This window comes from Pongo abelii, chromosome 19 (genome assembly GCF_028885655.2).
Source record: "Pongo abelii isolate AG06213 chromosome 19, NHGRI_mPonAbe1-v2.0_pri, whole genome shotgun sequence".
In the NCBI taxonomy this organism is placed as follows: domain Eukaryota; kingdom Metazoa; phylum Chordata; class Mammalia; order Primates; family Hominidae; genus Pongo; species Pongo abelii.
The window spans coordinates 18,350,662-18,370,371 of record NC_072004.2 but is presented as its reverse complement, the minus strand read 5'-3'; the positions used below and the strand labels follow the sequence as shown (position 1 = coordinate 18,370,371).

General features: G+C 46.9%; 1 protein-coding gene across 3 annotated transcripts in view; it reads right to left on the bottom strand.

Annotated features, from left to right (window-relative positions):
- Window positions 1-19,710, bottom strand: part of TOM1L2 (target of myb1 like 2 membrane trafficking protein) — a 127,176-nt gene that overhangs the window by 52,736 nt on the left and 54,730 nt on the right. For all 3 annotated transcript variants that reach the window (XM_024234840.3, XM_024234841.3, XM_054535485.2), the window contains exons 2-3: window positions 11,117-11,201; window positions 2,307-2,385 (exon numbers count right to left, since the gene is read on the bottom strand). In XM_024234840.3, the coding sequence (XP_024090608.1) occupies window positions 2,307-2,385; window positions 11,117-11,201 (164 nt within the window). The remainder of the gene's footprint in view (window positions 1-2,306; window positions 2,386-11,116; window positions 11,202-19,710) is intronic.

Here is a 19,710-nt window from a genome sequence, read left to right as displayed (position 1 = left end):
TTGTGAGAAGCAGGTGGGAAAGGTGAGGGTGTAATTATGAATGGGGAAGAGAATTGGAAAAAGAGGCATAGGTCTGAGGAGTAGAGCAGCCTGGGGCTCCACTCCACTCTCAGAGCAACACTGGGCAGGAACCACTGCCCGCCTTTAGGGAATACATGCTTAGTTTCTCCTGCACAGCAGTCCTCAATGTCAGTGTGCCTCAGCCTGGTCTTGGAAGTGCCCTGGACGGAGATGCATGTGCCACAGAGCAGCCCCAAAGCCTATCTGAGCAGGAGATCTAGGAGGTCCTCCCTGGGCTGGCAAGAGCCCCTTTAGGCCACCCTGCCAAACAGGACCCTGGCAGTTTTGTCCCTATGGGTTGAAAGGCATGAAACATACAGTGGTAATTTTCCAGAATGAAGCCAAAAGCCATGGAGAAAGTAAACGGGGCCTCTAAGCAATCAGAAATGATGTTTAAGTCCACAAACGAAGACACAAGCAGAGAGCCCCTCAGGGCTTCTTACTAACTTATTTTGGGTAAATATTAACAATTTTGGTGGGTACAGATATGAAGTCAGGAGAGGGCCACAGGAAACAGGAGGACTGAAAGTGACTAAGAGAGTAAGTGAAGCCCTATCAGCAGACGTGAGACCATGCAAACTGCACTAGGATGGGGCCTCGGTGTAGGGATGGCAGCCGTGCGCATTTCACAGGCCTCCCAAAGGCATGGCTGGGTTTGCAGTGAAGACCTAACCCACAGGAAAGGTCAAACAGTGTCAAACAGTGTCCATCATGCCCTGCTAGAGGAAGGCAAGTAAACGCAGAGTTCACTTTAGAAAGATTTCCATCCAACACGATTACCATGAAGTTGGGTGTGTAAATGGAGAAGTTTTAGATAGCAGTAAAATACCCTGACTTATTAGAGCTCATTCCCTGGTGATATGAGTTATTGAAAGCCATTCGTTTTGGGCATCACTCCTGGTTTAGTGAATGCTGTGGCTCAAATTCTGAGAAAAAATAAAATAAAAGCTTCAACTCCCTATTTCTCAACCAGTCTTTTCTCCTTTATTGTTCAAATCCCAATTCCCTGGCAGAACTCTCTTAATAAGTTTTGGGGTTTCGCTTGGGCTAAAAATCCAAACAGGTTCTCTGCTTTAAAAGGAAACATGGTTGTTTTGGATAAATAACCTACTATTTCAAAGCCCTAGAGAAGTCGACCTGGTGACCTGTTACAGTTTCTATTTTAAGAACTCACTGTGGCCCAGATTTTGCCACATCTGAAAAACTGTTAGTTCTCAAGACAGAAATAACACCTGAAGTCGTCTTTTTAAATTCTCTGACAGCTTTGGTAAGGGCAAAAATCTGGTCTGTTCCTTCCTGAAAAAAATCACTTGGCTGACTTTTTCAAGAGTCTTTGTAGCTATTTTCAGTTTTTACCCCATGCAAAAGACCACTTTATGATGGCAATCCACAGCTCGGTACACCTCACTAGCTGTGAAGGCTGGGTAAACTTCCAGACCTCTCTGAGCCTCAGTTTCGTCATCTGTATGAGGGGGACAGTAAAATCTCTTTTGGAGGGTGGTTGTAAACATATTCATTAATGTCCAAAAAGTTCAGCACAGTCCCAGGCAGGGGCAGGTACTCAATAGGTGGAAGTTAACTTTTTTTTTTTTTTGAGACGAAGTCTCACTCTGTCGCCCAAGCTGGAGTGCAGTGGCGCGATCTCAGCTCACGGCAACTTCCACCTCCCGGGTTCAAGCAATTCTCCTGCCTCAGCCTCCCGAGTAGCTGGGACTACAGGCACGTGCCACCATGCCCGGCTAATTTTTGTATTTTTAGTAGCGACTGGGTTTCACTATGTTGGCCAGGCTGGTCTTGAACTCCTGACCTTGTGATCCTCCCGCTTCGGCCTCCCAAAGTGCTGGGATTACAGGTGTGAGCCACCGCGCCTGGCCAACATTTTTATAAAGAGGAAACTGATGTCTAGAGAAGGAGTTGGTCTCAGTCTCAGAGCAGGCTGGTGACAGAAAAGGGACCCACCCAAAACCTTTAGCTCCTCTGCTCTGGGCTTCTGTACCTGACAGCACTGCACACACCTTATCTTCTGCTGGTATACATTTACCAAATTGAAGCTCACCACTCCCTGTTTCAGAGGACAGGAAAACCCAAAGGCAATACCAGAAGGCTTTGCTGGACTCCAGTGGCCCAGGCACCAAGCCATTCAGAGGTTGTGCTAAGTGGGCAGAGGGAAGGCCCTGTGAGTGGGGCAAGGCCAGGAGCAAGGAGTTCCCCAGATGACTTATCTCCTCAAGGAGAATAGCACTCACTGTTAATGCCAGCATCACCTCTCTGTAGTTCCGGTTCCCGTTGAGTCGCTTCTTCAGGGCTCGAATGGCATCCTTTGGCCTGGAAAAAAGAACAGACATATAAAGATACTTACAATCCCACTTGAGGACACGACCCTACAGATATGTGAACTAGCATATATGCAAGACTATTTGCTGGCTGCAGCATGTTTGTAAATGTAAAAGACTGGGAACAAACTGAATGTCCATCAATACACAACAGGTAAAATTAAATCATTGACACAATGGAATACTACGCAGCTGCAAAAAAGAATAAAGAAACTCATGCACCAATATGCACCAAACTCAAAGACATGTGCATAAAGTTCTTTGCGTAACAGTGTACAAAGCTAGCTATTAGTTGAATTATAGAAGGAAAGCAAACATACATAGCACAGGTGCCAGCGTAGGGAAGAGACCCTCCAGAAAGAGCTATAACAACCTGGTAACTGTGGCTGCCCCCAAGGAAGGGAACAAAAGGGGCAGAGAGGTTTTTCACTGGACTGCCTTTTTGCAGACCTTTTGAATTCTGTATCACATGCAAGTATTATTTATTCAAAACCATAACTAACCCACTGGTGTGTGGGTACATAGAAGAGAGTTTTTCCAGATAAACCATATGAGAGACACAGAAGAGAGCGTGCCAGGTCCTTGTGAGCCCTGGATGCCTGGCTCTTCCGAATTCTATGGAACTCCTTTTCCCAGAGAAAGCTTAAGTGAGTCTCCTTAAAACCCAACAAGTTTTGTGTTTTTAGGTGACAGATCTGAGGTAGATTCTCAGATAAAATCTTGCAGAATTATAGACAGTACTCAGTTCACAAATGGGCTATGTCCAAAAGTTGGAGTGGAGTTGTTTGGAAATTGGAGTGAGTTCTTCCTTAATTACTGTTATACCTTAGAGTCAGGATTCCCAGGCAGCCCTCTAAGTATACATATTACATGTAGGTCTTGTGTCTAACATGTAATTTAATTTATTCTAACTCAGGATTCAACAAAGCTGTGGGCCTAGCAGCTGCCCCTGGCACAAAGCCCCTGTGCTGACCTGACCCATCACCCTATGCTCTGGGGAGCCGTTAGTTCGGCTGTGGGCTAGCGCTTTGCTATCACATGTGGGTTCCAGCCTTCCACTAATCTATGTGTCAATATACTGGTCTTTCCCAGCTTGAATGTTTGTAAGTCAGGGATCTCCTATTCCTACAGTTTTAAAACATTTATACTCTACCAAATGAAAAGGCCCCTTCAAATGTGTATGAGGAAGTTGAGGAGGGGAAAGGGTTGATGCTCTGCTAATCAGCTTAATTTAAGAGAAACTGGGCCGGGCGTGGTGGCTCTCATCTGTAATCCCAGCACTTTGGGAGACCAAGGCAGGTGGATAACCTGAGGACAGGAGTTCCAGACCAGCCTGGCCAACATGGTGAAACCCTGTCTTTACTGAAAAATACAAAAATTAGCTGGGTATGGTGGCAGCTGCCTGTAATCCCAGCTACTCGGGAGGCTGAAGCAGGAGAATCACTTGAACCTGGGAGACGGAGGTTGCAGTGAGCTGAGATCACGCCATTGTACTCCAGCCTGGGCGACAAGAGCGAAACTCCATCTCCAAAAAAATAAAAAAGAGAAAGTGTGCCCAGCACTATGGCTCATTCCTGTAATCCCAGGACTTTGGGAGGCCGAGGTGGGTGGATCACTTGAGGTCAGGAGTTCAAGACCAGCCTGGCCAACATGGTGAAACCCTGTCTCTACTAAAAATACAAAAAAATTAGCTGGGCATGGTGATGCGTGCTTGTAGTCCCAGCTACTCTGGAGGCTGAGGCAAGAGAATCGCTTGAACCTGAGATGTTAAGGTTGCAGTGAGCCGAGATCATGCCACTGCACTCCAGCCTGGGTGACAGAGTAAGACTCCATCTCAAAAAAAAAAAAGAAAGAAAAAAAGTGAAAGGAGCAAGGCTTCTGGAAGAAAATTTTAAAACACCCTGAATCACCTGTTTCCCATTCCCAGCTTGACATATGGCTGCCCTGTAGGAATTCTTGGCCCCTGGGTCAAAGGGCTGATGAGACAGACACAAGGCTCCATGGGGACTGGGCCCAAGGCCAAGTATGTCTGCAGTACGGCTGCCATTTCCAAAAGGGGATGCTGATTTCTGCAAATATGGGACTTAACCAGCTCTCTGCTTTGAGGGCTGTTTGTGGTATGAGAGCTGATGAAATTCAGTGGCTACTGGCCAACAGCATGGACTGATTTCCTCTCTCCAAGGCTCTGCCAAACCACCGCTGTCCCTGACCCACAGCTGCCACACCCCTCAGTCCTCTCTTCTGTCCTCTTGAACTTCCATGGAACAGGAAAATAGGAAGAGCGCCTGAGGGCTGCAATCATTTCTGGCTGGCAGAGGACCAGCACACTCAGGGCTCTCCTGGTGTGGTGGCCATGGGGTGGGAAATCAGACAGTCAGCAGCTTCCTGGATGAGGTTTAAAATGAAAATTCATCCACAGGCTCTGGGAAGTACTGGCCGAGAGTGATGGGTGAGCACAAAAGCAAGTATTTATCTCTCTCCCCGGGGGAGAAGCTTCAGAGAGGAGGATCAAAGTCAGGTCAAAGGATTCACAAAGTTTCAAGAAGCTGCAGCAGATTAGATAGTGTGGAGTTGGAAACCAGGAGAAGAGACAGAAGCATGTGTCAAGAGCCAAGATGGAGCAGAAAGAAAGGATCAGGAAGAATCAGTGGCCTGTGTTGAGATGGCACCAAGCCCTAGCAGCTTTCAGGGGAAAGGTCAGGCTCCTCAGGCAGTGGTCACAGCCTCGTGATTTGGCCTCTGGGCCATGATCAGGCTCCTCAAAGTCTCCCTGGACCCCAGACTTATAAGAACTCTTCCCTGATCCCCAAACAAGCCTCCTGTCATCCCTCCAGCCACAGCCTTTATATCTCTTTGTCCTTCAGCTTCAGAACTACTCTTTGGAAAAGCTTTCTCCTCATCACCCCCAAGGAGGACATGGCTGCCCCTCTTCTGTCATCCTCAACACCCCCTCCCCATTATTATCTTGCTCTGTTGCATGTCTTCAGTTCCTCCTCTGTGCCCTCTCCAGCTTAGAAGGTAGAACACAAAGATTCTATGAGCTGAGGAGGGTCCAGAGATGGCCATGTAAATGACCCAGGTCAGGGGTTCCTCATGAGAGCTGCACATCAGAGTCACCTGGAGTGCCATTCCCAAATCCACAAGCTGTGCCTTGATTGTGTAGGTCTGAGGTGAGGCCTGGAAAACAGAGTCTAAAACAGTCCCAGCTGGGTGCTGTGGCTCACGCCTGTAATCCCAGCACTTTGGAAGGCCAAGGCAGATGGGAGGTCAGGAGTTCAAGACCAGCCTGGCCAACACGGTGAAACCCTGTCTCTACTAAAAATACAAAATTAGTCGGGCGTGGTGGTGCACACCTATAATCCCAGCTACTCAGGAGGCTGAGGCAGGAGAATTGCTTGAGCCTGGGAGCCGGTGGTTGTGGTGAGCTGAGATCACGCCATTGCACTCCAGCCTGGGCGACAAGAGCAAAACTCCATCTCAAAAATAAATAAATAAAAACACTCCCAGGTAGGTTATTCAGTCAGCCACTCCTGGTTAATGCCTGAAGGACTGCCATACAAGGCCTTAGGCATCAGCATTCCTCAGGCTGATGGTGACCTCAGCTCTGGACATTAGGGAAAGCCCAAGGAGAGGCCTTTGGGGCAGTTTACCAATCTGCACCCACCAGGACCACAGCCTCCCATTGGTAAAGTATTGCACAAATACAAGAAGTGCAGACAGCACTTCAGTGGCTGTGGCCAGGTGAGCCTGTGCTTGCATCCTGCACGTGCCCTTCCAAGCTGTGCTGCAAGGCCTTTGGCAAGTGACCAAACTACTCAGCCTCAGTTTCCTTAACACTGAAACAGGCTGTCGCTACCATATGGAACTGTTGGGGGTAGGGGGCGCTGCTTGTGATGATGCACTGCAGGGCTGGACACAGGGCCTGCAGGGCCTGGCATATGGCAAGTGCTCAGAGATGGCAGACAGGGTAAGGGCAGTGAATCCACAAAGACAGTCACCAAGACTGGGCAGATAACTGACACCCAAATGAAAGTGATGACAAAAGTCATGGGCAATGGAAATCTTTAAAGGGAAATAGTACATCCATATAGACATAGTATAGATATGAAGACACAGTTATGTAGCCAGATACGTCATATATATTTACTCCTTTAATCCTTATAACAACCCTATGAGATAGGTATTATTGGCAACCCCATTTTGTAAGTGAGGAAACGGGACACAGACACAGGGAGATGAAGTAACTCACACAGGCTCGCACAATAAGCGAGTGGTGACCTAGGATTGCTCCAGCCTGGGGTGTCCACCTTCCTCCCCTTCATCCACCCGCCTCATCTGGCTGATACCCTGGCACTCTGTAAGACTCCAGTCTGGTGTCACTTCCTCCAAGAAGGCTTTGCTGCCAAAAGTCCCAAGGCTGCCCACTGCCCCTGCACTAGTCTCCGTAGCTATATATAGCTTCTCTCTCTCTCCGTGCCCCTCACCCAGCACTCGTTATGCTGTGTTAGGCATATGTTTATATGCCTACATTCCTCATCAGACTGTGAGTTAGAGACTTCGTTCATTTATTCACTTATTTAACGAATATTTATTAACAGCTCATCAAATGCATTATGCTAGGTGCTAGGGACAAAATGTTGAGTAACTGGCCAGGCGCGGTGGCTCACGCCTGTAATCCCAGCACTTTGGGAGGCCGAGGTGGGTGGATCATGAGGTCAGGAGATCGAGACCATGGTGAAACTCCGTCTCTACTAAAAATACAAAAAAAATTAGCCGGGCGTGGTGGTGGGCGCCTGTAGTCCCAGCTACTCGGGAGGCTGAGGCAGGAGAATGGCGTGAACCTGGGAGATGGAGCTTGCAGTGAGCCGAGATCGCGCCACTGCACTCCAGCCTGGGCCACAGAGTGAGACTCCATCTCAAAAAAACAAACAAACAAACAAACAAAAAAATATTGAGTAAAACAGATGGAAATCCTGTCCTCATGGAGATCACAGCCTTGTGGGGGTTGCAGGGCAAGACAGACACTAACAACCGTCCCACAGATCTATAAGTTTAAACTGTGATGAGCATCAGTACAACATGGGTTATGAAATCATATAACAGAGGACTTGTCCAAATCAGGAGGGGAGGGGGTTAGGGAAATGAGATTCAAACTGAGAGATCCAGTGAATGACAGGATCTACTTAGTGAGAGAGGTGACGAGAACAGAAGGGACAGCAGGTCAGAGGCCCTTCAGGGAGGGCACAAAGGGGTGGGTGGGGCGCCCTACTGTCAGTTCAACTTGTGGGAGTTTCTTTCACTCAGGAAGAGATTATTATTATTATTATTACTATTATTGTTATTATTATTTTTAAGATATGGGGTCTCACTACATTTCCTAGGCTGGTCTCAAACACCTGGGCTCAAGCAATCCTCCTGCCTCAGCCTCCTGAATAGGTGGGACTACAGGCATGAGCCACTGCACCTGGCTAGGAAGAGATTTTGAGACACCTCACAGCAGAGGCAAGGAAAAAATATTCTCAGGAATCACTGAGATGCTCTCACTCAAAAAGGTAGCAACAGGAGCTTTAGCCACTTGAAGAGCAAGATGTGTGTGACCAGCCTTCTGGGAACTGAGGATTTGAAAAAGAAGGCATTGGCCCCTTCAGAATAAGGAAGCTCCTGGGGTTCCTGGGCTTCCTGCCCTCAAGTCATAGAGATATTTGAGCAATTCACTGGAAAATAAGAGTTGCCAACATATTTGTGTATTGCTCAAATCTGTAGAGAATTTCAAGCCGGGACCAGGAATATTGAAAATTCAAGGAGCTGAAAGATCAGCAGGGTTGAAGAGCTCAAAGTGGAGCTGCCGAGGGGTCTGGGGCTCCTCATGAGGGGCCTGGTTAGGGTTTTTAACTTCAGTGCCTGCGAAGCCCCTGAAGGCTTGTTAGCAAGGGAGCAACTTGCTGGTTCTGCAGCAGGAAGGGGTAGGAGGGAAGGGGTCGAAGCAGAGGTGCACCTCTAGGGTAAAGTGCAGACACCAGAGAATGCGGCACCTGACCTTGACTACCTTTCCAGCTGGATTCCAGAACCTCCCGCTCCCCCAACGTCACCCTGTCCATCCTAGACCACTTGTATCCCTTGACACACTGGCCCTTTTGATGCCACCCTTGGCTACGGGACACATTTCTCCTGCCATCCTGGAAGACAGCCCCTCCAGGAGGCATCTGTACCCACCTTTCCCTCTGGGACCATGGCATCAGGGACAGGTCTCGGCCACAGCCCTTGCCAGTCCTGCCAGGTGAGCTTTCAAGGGCAGGCTGGAACATTCACCTTGGCATCCTGTAGCTGCTATACCTCCACCCCTGGGGGTCAGTAAACATGGCCGGATGATTGGACAAACAAGTGAATTAGTGGCGTGTTAGGAGGACGTGAGGAAGGTAGCCACTCAGAGCCCAGTGACGATGGGATTAGAGATGTGTAGTCCCTAACAACTATTTGTGAGTCACATCTGTGTGCCAGGCACCAAGCTGATCACCTATATTTAGCTGGTGAAAATATGCCACCTTTCACCAAAGACTCCCAAGTTTTCATCTAGTGCAGGCCACTGCCCCCAACTCAAGTTCCCTGTGCAGTTCCCTGTCACATCTTCCAGGAGCCTAGCTGGCAGCAAAGATCTACTCCTGATCTCTGCTCCCCAGCCTGCTCCACCTCCGGAAACAGCAGCTCCATCCCATGGCTGTTCAGGCCCCGAACTTTGCAATTTCCCTTGACTCTTCTTTCCTGTCCCATGTCAGCCAATTCCATTGGCTCTACCTTCTAACACATTCAGAATCCCATCACTTCTAATCATCTCACACCAGTATTACTGTGATAACCTCCTCACTGGGTTTTCTTTCTTCTTTTCTTTTTCTTTTTAGAGACAGGGTCTTACTCTGTCGCCCAGGCTAGAATGCAGTGACATCGTCCTGGTTCATCACAGCCTCGAACTCCTAGGCGTAAGCAATCTTCCTGCCTCAGCCTCGTACAGTGCTGGAATTGCAGGTGCACACCACTATGCCAGGCCATCGCTGGGTTTTCTGCATCTGTCCTTGGCCTGCCCCCAGTCAGGCCACTCTGAACACAGTAGACTGAGTGATCTCTTTCCAATAAGAGTGGGACCACACCACTCCTCTGCTTGAATCTCCAAAAAGGTTGAAGCCAGAGTCGCTCTGGTTCTACGTGGCCCTGCGTTATCTGGATCCCCAGTATGTCGGTAACTTCCTCTCCAGGTACTCTCTTCTTTGACCACTCCACTCCGGGCCCATTAGCCACCTTGCTATTCCTCAAACACATCAGACACCCTCTGTCCCAGGACTTCTGGGTTTGCTGTTCCATGAGCCTTGACAGTTCTTCCCTTGTATAATCCTCATCCCCTACTCCCTCATCTCCTTCAGGTCTTTGTTCAAAGTCACCTTCTAAATGAGACTTTTCTGTTGTTTTGTCTTTTCTTTTTTTTTTTGAGACAGGGTTTTTCTCTATCACCAAAACTGGAGTACAGTGGCATGCTCATAGCTCACTGCAGCCTTGACCTCCTGGGCTCAAGTGATCCTCCCACCTCAGCCTCCCAAGTAAAGACAAGATTCAACCGTGTTGCCCAGGCTGGTCTCGAATTCCTGGGCTCAAGCGACTGGCCCACGTTGGCCTCCCAAAGTGCTAGGATTACAGATGTGAGCCACCGAGCCCAGCCAAGACTTTTCTTGATCACTCTATTTAAAATTGCTAATTCCCAGACTCCTCTCTCCCCATCTCCCTTCCACAGTCTTGTCCTCATCTGACCAGGTTATATGTTTAATTATCTTGTTTATGGCCTGCCTCCCTACTACTATAGAGTGGCAGCTCCCCAGGGGGAAGGAATCTATCTTGTTCACTGCTGTGTCCTCAGTATTTACAATAGGGCCTGGCACAAGGTAGTCATTCGAGAAATATTTGTTGCATGAAAGCAGGACCAAGCTTGAGAGGCTGGTCCCCAGTTCACACATGGCAAGGCTGGAGTGACAGTGCTGAGATGCCAGCCCAGGGATGCCTGAGTCCCAGCTGCTCTCCTTGCCACTCTGAAAATGGTTTAAGAGGGCATGGCTACAGTAAAGTAAGTGTTAGTGGTATGGACAGAGGGCTAAATACAGACCAGTTTGGAAGAAGTACAAATAAGAGTGCAGCTATAAAACAAAAGAGGATTCAGGAAATAACAACAAGAACGGATCCAGCAGTGCAGGAATGCAGGAGGGGCAACGTGTTCTAAGTCCACTCATGCTGCTTTCCCACTCCTGGCCGTGTCTGCCCCATGCCCTGGACCTCCCTCCATGGACACGGCGGTGCTCTCTGACTCCTGGCAAACCAGGGCAGAGACAGGCTGTGAAGGAGAGGCAGAGGCCAGGGAGGAGAGGAGGGACGAGGTGACACTTGGGCTGCAGAGACTAATGGCCACTGGGAACCGAGCAATCAAGCAGCTTCATTTCCACTTGTGATTAAAAGCAGGTGATTAAAAGAGGTCGTCCCTGTTCTACCTCCAGCACTGCCACTGGGCAAGTGGGGGAGGGATGAAGACAAAAAGGACAGATAATTCAGAGTGTGTCAGCTTATTCAGTGCCAAACCAAACAGACTAGGAACAAAACAAAAAATAAAACCTGCCACCCTTAGGTCCTGACAAGCTTTGAGTGGCCCCTAAAAGCTGAGAGAGGCTTCCCAGGAGAGGGGGCACACGTACCCTTCCTCCGTCTCATTGATGATGTCACAGATCTCCATATTCAACGTCCAGTCCTCACTTTGCAGGGAGCCATCTGTTGCCTTTTCTGTGAAATCAGAGAGAAAATGGGTTTACATTTCTCCTGGAATAAGTGGGCCTTGGCAGGAAATGGGGAGAGACCAGAACCACCACATTCTCCTCCCAAGCAGATGGGCTGAGCCAACAGAGCCATTCTAGGAGTGCTATTATCACAAGAGAACACCCGGGAAAGGTCCTGGCCTGAGGGCTGATGTTATAACAGGTTCTTCATTCACCAAACTCTACACTGAAAAGCTTATGACAGGCCTAAGCCATCAAAAATCACTCCAAACATGAGGATAGTAGGTTTATGAACCCATAGAGTCTGCAGCCAAAGTACCTAGGTTCAAATACAGGCTCCACTACTTACTAGTTGTGTGGTCTTGGGTAAATTACTTAACTTCTAGGTGCCAAAGCTAGTGAAAATAACAGTACTTACCTGATATATTTGTTATGAAAATTAATGGGTTGATATACATGAAACACTTAGAACAGAGCCTGGCACACAGTCAGTACTATACAGGTATTTGCTATTGGGATTATTAAAAATCAACTGCAGTAGTTAAAAACTACATTTCAGATAAGGGGGAGAAAGAAAGGACCATTGGTTATCAAGCCACTGTAGGCGTGGTGTTGGGTGCTTCATGTACATTATTTTATCTCATCCACAAAATGACTTTCTGACCATTCAATGAGGAAAGGACAGTATTTTCAACAAATGGTGCTGTGAAAATTGGATTGCCACATGCAAAAGAATGAACTTGGACCCTTTATCTTACACCATATACAAAAATTTACTCCGAATGGATCAAAGACATAAATATAAGAGCTCAAACTAAAAAACTCTTAGAAGAAAACATAGTGAAAAAGCTTCATGACACTAGATTTGGCAATCATCTCATGGATATGACACCAAAAGCACAGGCAACAAAAGAAAAATTTTGAACTACATCAAAATAAAAACTTCCAGGCATCAAAGGACACAACAGAGTGAACCTGCAGAGGAAGAAAATATTTGCAAAATTATATATATGATAAGGGGTTAATATCCAGACTATGTAAAGAACTCCTATAACTTAATAATAAAAAAACCCAAACTATCCAATTAAAAAATAGGAAAGGACTTGAACAGACATTTCTCCAAAGAAGATATATAAATGACTAACAAGTATGTGAAAAGAGGTTCAACATCACTAAGTATTAGGGAAGTGCAAGTCAAAAACACAATGAAATATCACCTCACACCCAGTAGGATGGCTACTATCAAAAAAATAGAAAATAACAAGTGTTGGCAAGGATATAGACAAATTGGAACCCTTTTACACTTTTGATGGAAATGTAAAATGGTACAGCTGCTATAGAAAACAGGATAGTAGTTAAAACACAGAATTACCCAGCAGGGTGTGGTGGCTCACGCCTGTAATCCCAGCACTTTGGGAGGCCAAGGAGGACGGATCACCAAGTCAGGAGATCGAGACCATCTGGCTAACATGGTGAAACCCCATCTCTACTAAAAATACAAAAAATTAGCCGGGTGTGGTGGTGGGTGCCTGTAGTTCCAGCTACTCGGGAGGCTGAGGCAGTCAGCCTGAACCTGGGAGGCACTGAACCTGGGAGGCAGAGCTTGCAGTGAGCCGAGATCACGTCACTGCATTCCAGCCTGGGCGACAGAGCCGGACTCTGTCTCAAAAACAAAAACAAACAAACAAACAAAAAACACAGCGTTACCCTATGATCTAGCAATTTCACTTCTGAGTATATACCCAAAAGAATTGAAAGCAGGGCCTTGAGGAGATATTTGCAGAGTCATGTTCATAGCAGCAATAGTCACAAGAGCCAAAAGGTATAAACAGCCTGTGTCCATCAACTAAAGAATGGATAAGCCAAATGGATATACATATAATGGAATATTATTCAGCCTTAAAAAGGAAGGAAATCCTATTGCATGCACAATATGGCTGAACCTTGAGGGCCTTGTGCTAAGTGAAATAAGCCATTCACCAAGACAAATACTAGATGATTCTACTTACAATTAGGTACCTAGAATAGTCAAATTTAAAGACAGAAAGTAGAATGGTGGTTGCCAGAGGCTGCTGGGGGGTGCAGGGGTGGGGAAATGGGGAGTTATTGTTTAATGAACACAGAATTTCAGTTTGGGGAAAATGAAAGAGTTCTGGAGATGGTTGTTGATGGTTGCACACAATGTGAACATACTTAATGCCACTGAACTGTATACTTTAAAATGGTTAAAATGGGCCAGGCAAGATGGCTCACAACTGTAATCTCAGAACTTTGGGAGGCTGAGGCAGGAGGGTTACTTGAATCCAGGATTTGAGACCAGCCTGGGAAACATAGCAAGACATTGTTTCTACAAAAAATTTAAAAATTAGCTGGGCATAGTGGCTTGTGCCTGTGGTCCTAACTACTAATGAGGCTGAGGCAGGAAGATTGCTTAAGTCCAGGAGTTTGAGGCTGCAGTGAGATATGATTGAGCCATTGCATTCCAGCCTAGGCGACAGAGTAAGACCCTGTCTCTTAAAAAACTTTTTGTTTAATGGTTAAAATGATAAATTTAATGTTATGTGTATTTTAAAAACCACCACCAAAAAAGACAGAAAAATTATACATAGGTCAATGGACTGCTGGGTCAGGGAGTAGCAGGGTGGGGATCAGAGATCATTTGGATCTGTAACCTCCTTTGACGAGAAACCCGGGGCCTGCAGAAGAAAAAGGAAAGGTCCAGGAGCTCAGGATCGTCAGTGGCAGAGCCAGGACTACAGCCAGGGTCACTGACTCCCTTCCCCCTCTGAGATGTGAGTGAGCTCTGTGAGGGCAGGGACTAGGTCTGTCTTGCCTTACACTGGGTCCCCAGTGCCCAGCACTTGGCAGTAGTGCAATGCATTTACATCAGATGAATGACTGCATTAGCATCCCTTCCTCTAAGTTATGGATCTCACACATGAGAACCACCTGGGGAGCTTCTAGAGAGCCCCAAACCTGAGCCTCATGCCCCAGAGGTTCTACTTTGAATGGTATGGGGTGGGATTCAGGGATTATTACTATCACTATTATTATTATTATTATTATCATCATTATGTGAGACAGAGTCTCGCTCCATTGTGCAGGCTAGAGCGCAATGGCGTGATCTCGGCTCACTGCAACCTTTGCCTCCTGGGTTCAAGCAATTTTCCTGTCTCAGCCTCCCAAGTAGCTGGGATTACAGGCATGTGCCACCATGCCTAGCTAATTTTTGCATTTTTAGTAGAGATGGGTTTCAGCATGTTGGCCAGACTGGTCTCGAACTCCTGACCTCAGGTGCTCCACCCGCCTCAGCCTCCCAAATGGCTGGGATTACAGGCGTGAGCCACTGTGCCCAGCCCTAACACTATTGATGGTTGAGGAGGTAGATCATTTGGCTGTTTTCTTCTCCATTCTCACCAAAAGGATGTTGCTGAATGCAAAATGCTAAAACCAGTCCTCTCTTGCCTTCTGGTGTTGGCTGCTTCTGAAGTCACTATATTTAACATCAAAGTGTAGAAAGCGGCAGCCAAAAAGCCAAGCCGCTGGATTGCGAGGTTCCTCCAAATAGGGCTGCCTTAGGTTTCAGAGAGCATGGGAGGGTGTGTGGGCAGTAAAACCATGCTTAGAGCCAGCACTATCACTGCTGTCAGCGTCAAGGCTTCAGGGCATCCTGGCCTGGGTCCTACCCCAGGCGAGAGAAAATGCCATGGCAACGGCATCAGGATGCTATGCTGCTCTCGCACTGAAGATTTAATGGGAGCCGTATCTGATTACCCGAGCTCAGGCCTGCCCTGCCCTGTCCAGTCCAGCTCAGCCTGGCCCACCCTACCCAGCCTCTTCCCTAGCCCAGTCCTTGGCCATTAGCATATCACCAGAGAGGTCAGCACTTTACAATTATCCGTCCAGAGGGCTGGCTGGTGGGAAGGACTTGCCCCACTGCTCCCTATAACACTGTGTTTCTGCTGTTGCACCAGGTTTTATTTTAGGTTTTGACGATTTAGGTGACAAAATAAATGAGACTGAACTTTGCTTTCCTCTGGCCTGGGGACAGGACTGAGTGAGGGAGCCCACATTGAGTGGCCTTAGTTCCAGAGGCAATCAGATCCAACTTTGCTCTTGATTAGCTGGAAATTCTTTTATGAAGAGAAAAATCAGAACTGATTTGAGCTCCTCTGTCAGCCTTCCCTCATCTGTTTCAGTAGAGCTAAATACCCATGGTTGTGTTTGTGTGGCATTTTCTGCAAAATGAAAAGAAAGAAGCATTCTTTTTGGGTTGGTTCTTTATAATCAAAATGAGTATATATCTTTTAGCTTGAAAACTCAAACCCCAGTAATTGAATAGAATGCGCTGACCCTGAGGATAAGTTACCATGCCTTTGAACCCTTCCCCAGTATCTTAAGAGGAAAGGAGAGGGTGAATATAAGGTTAATGGATTCTGCTGCTAAACCGAACTTGGAAATGAGGTTTCATTGATTTAATATTTCCTCTATTAAGCCTCCCAAGACTGTATCCCTTGTGGCCCTACCAAAGTGCAATCTCTGTACTTTCTTCTCCATGAGAGTCTGTGCCACAGCTTGAGTTCTGTGAAGGGAAGAGACGACTACCCGCTGGCCAGCTGGCCTCTCCCCTTCCTGGCTCGAAAGAGTAGCAAGTCCAGGCCCGCAGGCAAAGCTGCTTCCATCAGGATAAGTCTCCTCCTGAGGAGGCTGCTGGATTTATGGCTGCAGACATGCCCCTACTGTGTGTGACCCAGGTGGTGAGTCATTCCTCTGGGCGTGGACACCTTGAAGAGGAGGGGTGTTCAGACACAGCTGCAGGAAGAGCAGGGGCAGGAGGCAGGCACCATTTCACTGCTGCAGGCTCCCAGCACACCTGGGGCTCATTGTGTCTGGATAAGCCATAGGGTGACAGGGCACACTGCTGTCTCAGTGGCTACATTGTGTCCTCCCCCTTAACCTTCCTGGAGCCTCTGCCCTTAGTCTATTCTTCTCTAGACTAAACGGATGGTGCCTACCACCACCCCCATTCTTCCTAGGCCTGCCTGCCCTCCCTCGGGGGGCTCTGATTTCCCTGGTAGCCAGCTCTGCTCCTTGCTGGCTTTATGACTTTTACTCTCTTTCCCACATGCATGAAAAGGGCAGAGAGGGGGTATGGCATCTCTGGGGCCTATCTAGTTCTTAACCATTGCTGACATGCATTCTCATCCCTTCCTCTCCTCCTCCACTTTCCCCGTCTTGTAGACAAGTATCAAAATACTGCTTCTGTACCTGCCAGCCTGGTGCCATCTGAGGACTGACTTTGGTTAAGATTTCTCCAAATATCAAGAGCCTCCTAGCCCCTGCCCAGTCCTCTGCCTGTGTATTGCATTTATGTGAAGTCAGATTCTTACTATTTGGGGGCGGGGTTGCTTTCTCAAGAGCAGGGGCTTGGAGGCACCTGGGTGGTCAAGTCTTTGAGTCTTTGAGTGCCAAGTGTGATGAATAAAGAGAAAAGGTTAGGGATGTATCTTTTTTAGGTAAAAAGAATTTAAAAAGAGCAGTAAATAAAACAATGAGGCTTTTTAATGCAGACGGAAGACTGTTGCACAAATGTTTTGAGCAACAGCTATATTTTTGGAGTGTGCTGTCACTGCTTGTAAAGTATAGCTTTTGTTTGGATGTGTGAGTTCTATCTAGTATGTTACGTAAAAAACAAGTGTCACTTCACCATAGCTGCATCCAGTAAAACAAGGACACTTCCAGCCTGTACAGAGGTCTTCTATGTTATTATCCGAGTATCGGCGAAGTGTGGATTGTATTAAACTTTTATTAAAATAGTGGTGATGGTATCCTTTCATGAATTGAGAGTTAGGATGGGGTAGTTTCAGAATTCCTCCAAGATATTAACTTCAGATCCAAACTCAGGCTTTGCTAGCAGGTGAGACTATATCATGCAAACATCCAGGCTTTAGAGACAGAACTAGGATCAAATATTGGTACCACCAATTCAATGATGGGATCCTGGCTTACCAGGTGTGAAGTGGTATCCCAGTGTGGTTTTGTTTTGTGTTTCTCTAATGACTACTGATGTTGAGCATTTTTTCATGTGCTTTTTGGCCATTTGTATATCTTCTTTGGAGACATATCTATTCAATTTTTTTTGCCCCCGACCCCTTTTTTTTAAGAGACAGGATCTCACTTTGTCACCTAGAATGGAGTGCAGTGGCCCAATCATAGCATCATAGCTCATTGCAACCTCGAAATCCTGGTCTCAAGCAACCCTCCCACCTCAGCCTGCCAAGTAGCTGGGACTTCAGGGATGCACTACCACAACTAGATCATTTTCTTAAAAAATTTATGTAGAGATGGGGTCTTGCTATGTTACCCAGGCTGGTCTTGAACTCCTGGCCTCAAGTGATCCTCTTGCCTTGGCCCCCCAAAGTGCTAGGATCACAGGCATGAGCCACAATGCTTGGCTCCATTTTTAAACTGAGTAGTTTTTTTTTTTTTTGGTTGTTAAGCTGTAAGAGTTCTTTATATATTCTGAATATGAATCCCTCCTATTTTATGGTTGTCTTTTCACTCTCTTGATAGTATCCTTTAATGCACAAAAGTTTTAAATTTTGATTGTCCCATTTATCTATTTTTCTTTTGTTGCCTGTGGTTTTGGTATCATATCTCAGAAATCTTTGCTAAATCCAATGTCATGATTTCCCCTTTTTAAGATTTTTTTTTTTTTTTTTGAGATGGAGTCTCGCGTTGTCACCCAGGCTGGACTGCAGTGGCGCGATCTCGGCTCACTGCAAGCTCTACCTCCTGGGTTCATGCCATTCTCCTGCCTCAGCCTCCTGAGTAGCTGAGACTACAGGCGCCCACCACTACGCCAGGCTAATTTTTTGGATTTTTAGTAGAGATGGGGTTTCACTGTGTTAGCCAGGATGGTCTCGATCTCCTGACCTCGTGATCTGCCTGCCTTGGCCTCCCAAAGTGCTGGGATTACAGGCGTGAGCCACCGCACCCGGCCTATTTTAAGATTTTTATAGTTTTCCCTTCACTCTTATGTTTAGGTCTTTGGTCTGTTTGGGGTTCATTTTTGCATATGGTATAAGATAAGGGTCCAACTTCACTCTTTTGCGTGTGGATATTCAGTTTTCCCAGCACCATTTGTTGAAAAGACTGTCCTTTCCCCTCTAAATAGTTTTGGCACCCTTGCTGAAAATCAATTGACCATATATGGGAGAGTTTATTTCTGAGTTCTCTACTTTATTCCATTGGTCCATATGTCATTCCTTATTCCAATACCACGATGTTGTGATTATTATAGTTTTGAAGTAAGTTTTGAAATCAGGAAGTGTGAGTCCTCTAAGTTTGTTCTTTTTAAAGGTTGTTTAGGGCCGGGTGCAGTGGCTTACGCCTGTAATCTCAACATTTTCGGAGGCCGAGGTGGGTGGATCTCATGAGGTCAGGAATTTGACACCAGTCTGGTCAACACAGTGAAACCCTGTCTCTACTAAAAATACAAAAATTAGCCAGGCACAGTGGCTCACACCTGTAATCCCAGCACTTTGGGAGGCCGAGGCGGGTGGATCACGAGGTCAAGAGATTGAGACCATCCTGGCCAACCAACATGGTGAAACCCCATCTCTACTAAAAGTACAAAAATTAGCTGGGCGTGGGGGCACACATCTATAGTCCCAGCTACTCTGGAGGCTGAGGCAGGAGAGTCGCTTGAACTCAGCAGGCAGACGTTGCAGTGAGCCGAGATGACGCCACTGCACTCCAGCCTGGGCGACAGAGCGAGACTCCATCTAAAAAAATAAAAACATTAAAAAAATTAGCTGGGCATGGTGGTGCACACCTGTTGTCCCAGGTGCTTGGGAGGCTGAGCCAGAAGAATCACTCGAACCTGGGAGGCAGAGGTTGCAAAATGAGCCAAAATCACATCACTGCACTCCAGCCTGGGTGACAGAGCGAGACCCCATCTCAAAAAAATAAACAAAAATAAATAAAAAATAAAGGTTGTTTGGCTATTTGGGGTCCCTTGAGATTTTATGTGAATTTTAGGATGGATTTTTCTATTTCTGAAAAAAATGCCATTCGTCTTTTTTTTTTTTTTTTTTCCAGAGACAGGGTCTTGCTATGTTGCCCAGTCTGGACTCAAACTCCTGGGCTCAAGCAGTCCTCCCATCTTAGCCTTCCAAGTAGCTGGGAATACATGTGTATGCCACCATGCCTGGCTTCATTGCAATTTTAACTGGGATTTCGTTACATCTGTAGATCACTTTGGGTAGTGTTGTCATCTTAAAAATATGAGCTTCCCAGGCCAGGCATGGTAGCTCATGCCTTAAATCCCATCACTTTGGGAGGCCAAGGTGGGAAGACTGCTTGAGCTCAGGAGTTTAAGAACAGCCTGGGCAACATAAGGGGACCCCATCTCTACAAAAAATTTAAAAATTAGCCAGGAGTGGTGGCTTGTGCCTGTCATTTCATCTACTCAGGAGGCTAAGGTGGGAGGATGACTTGAGCCCGGGAGGTCA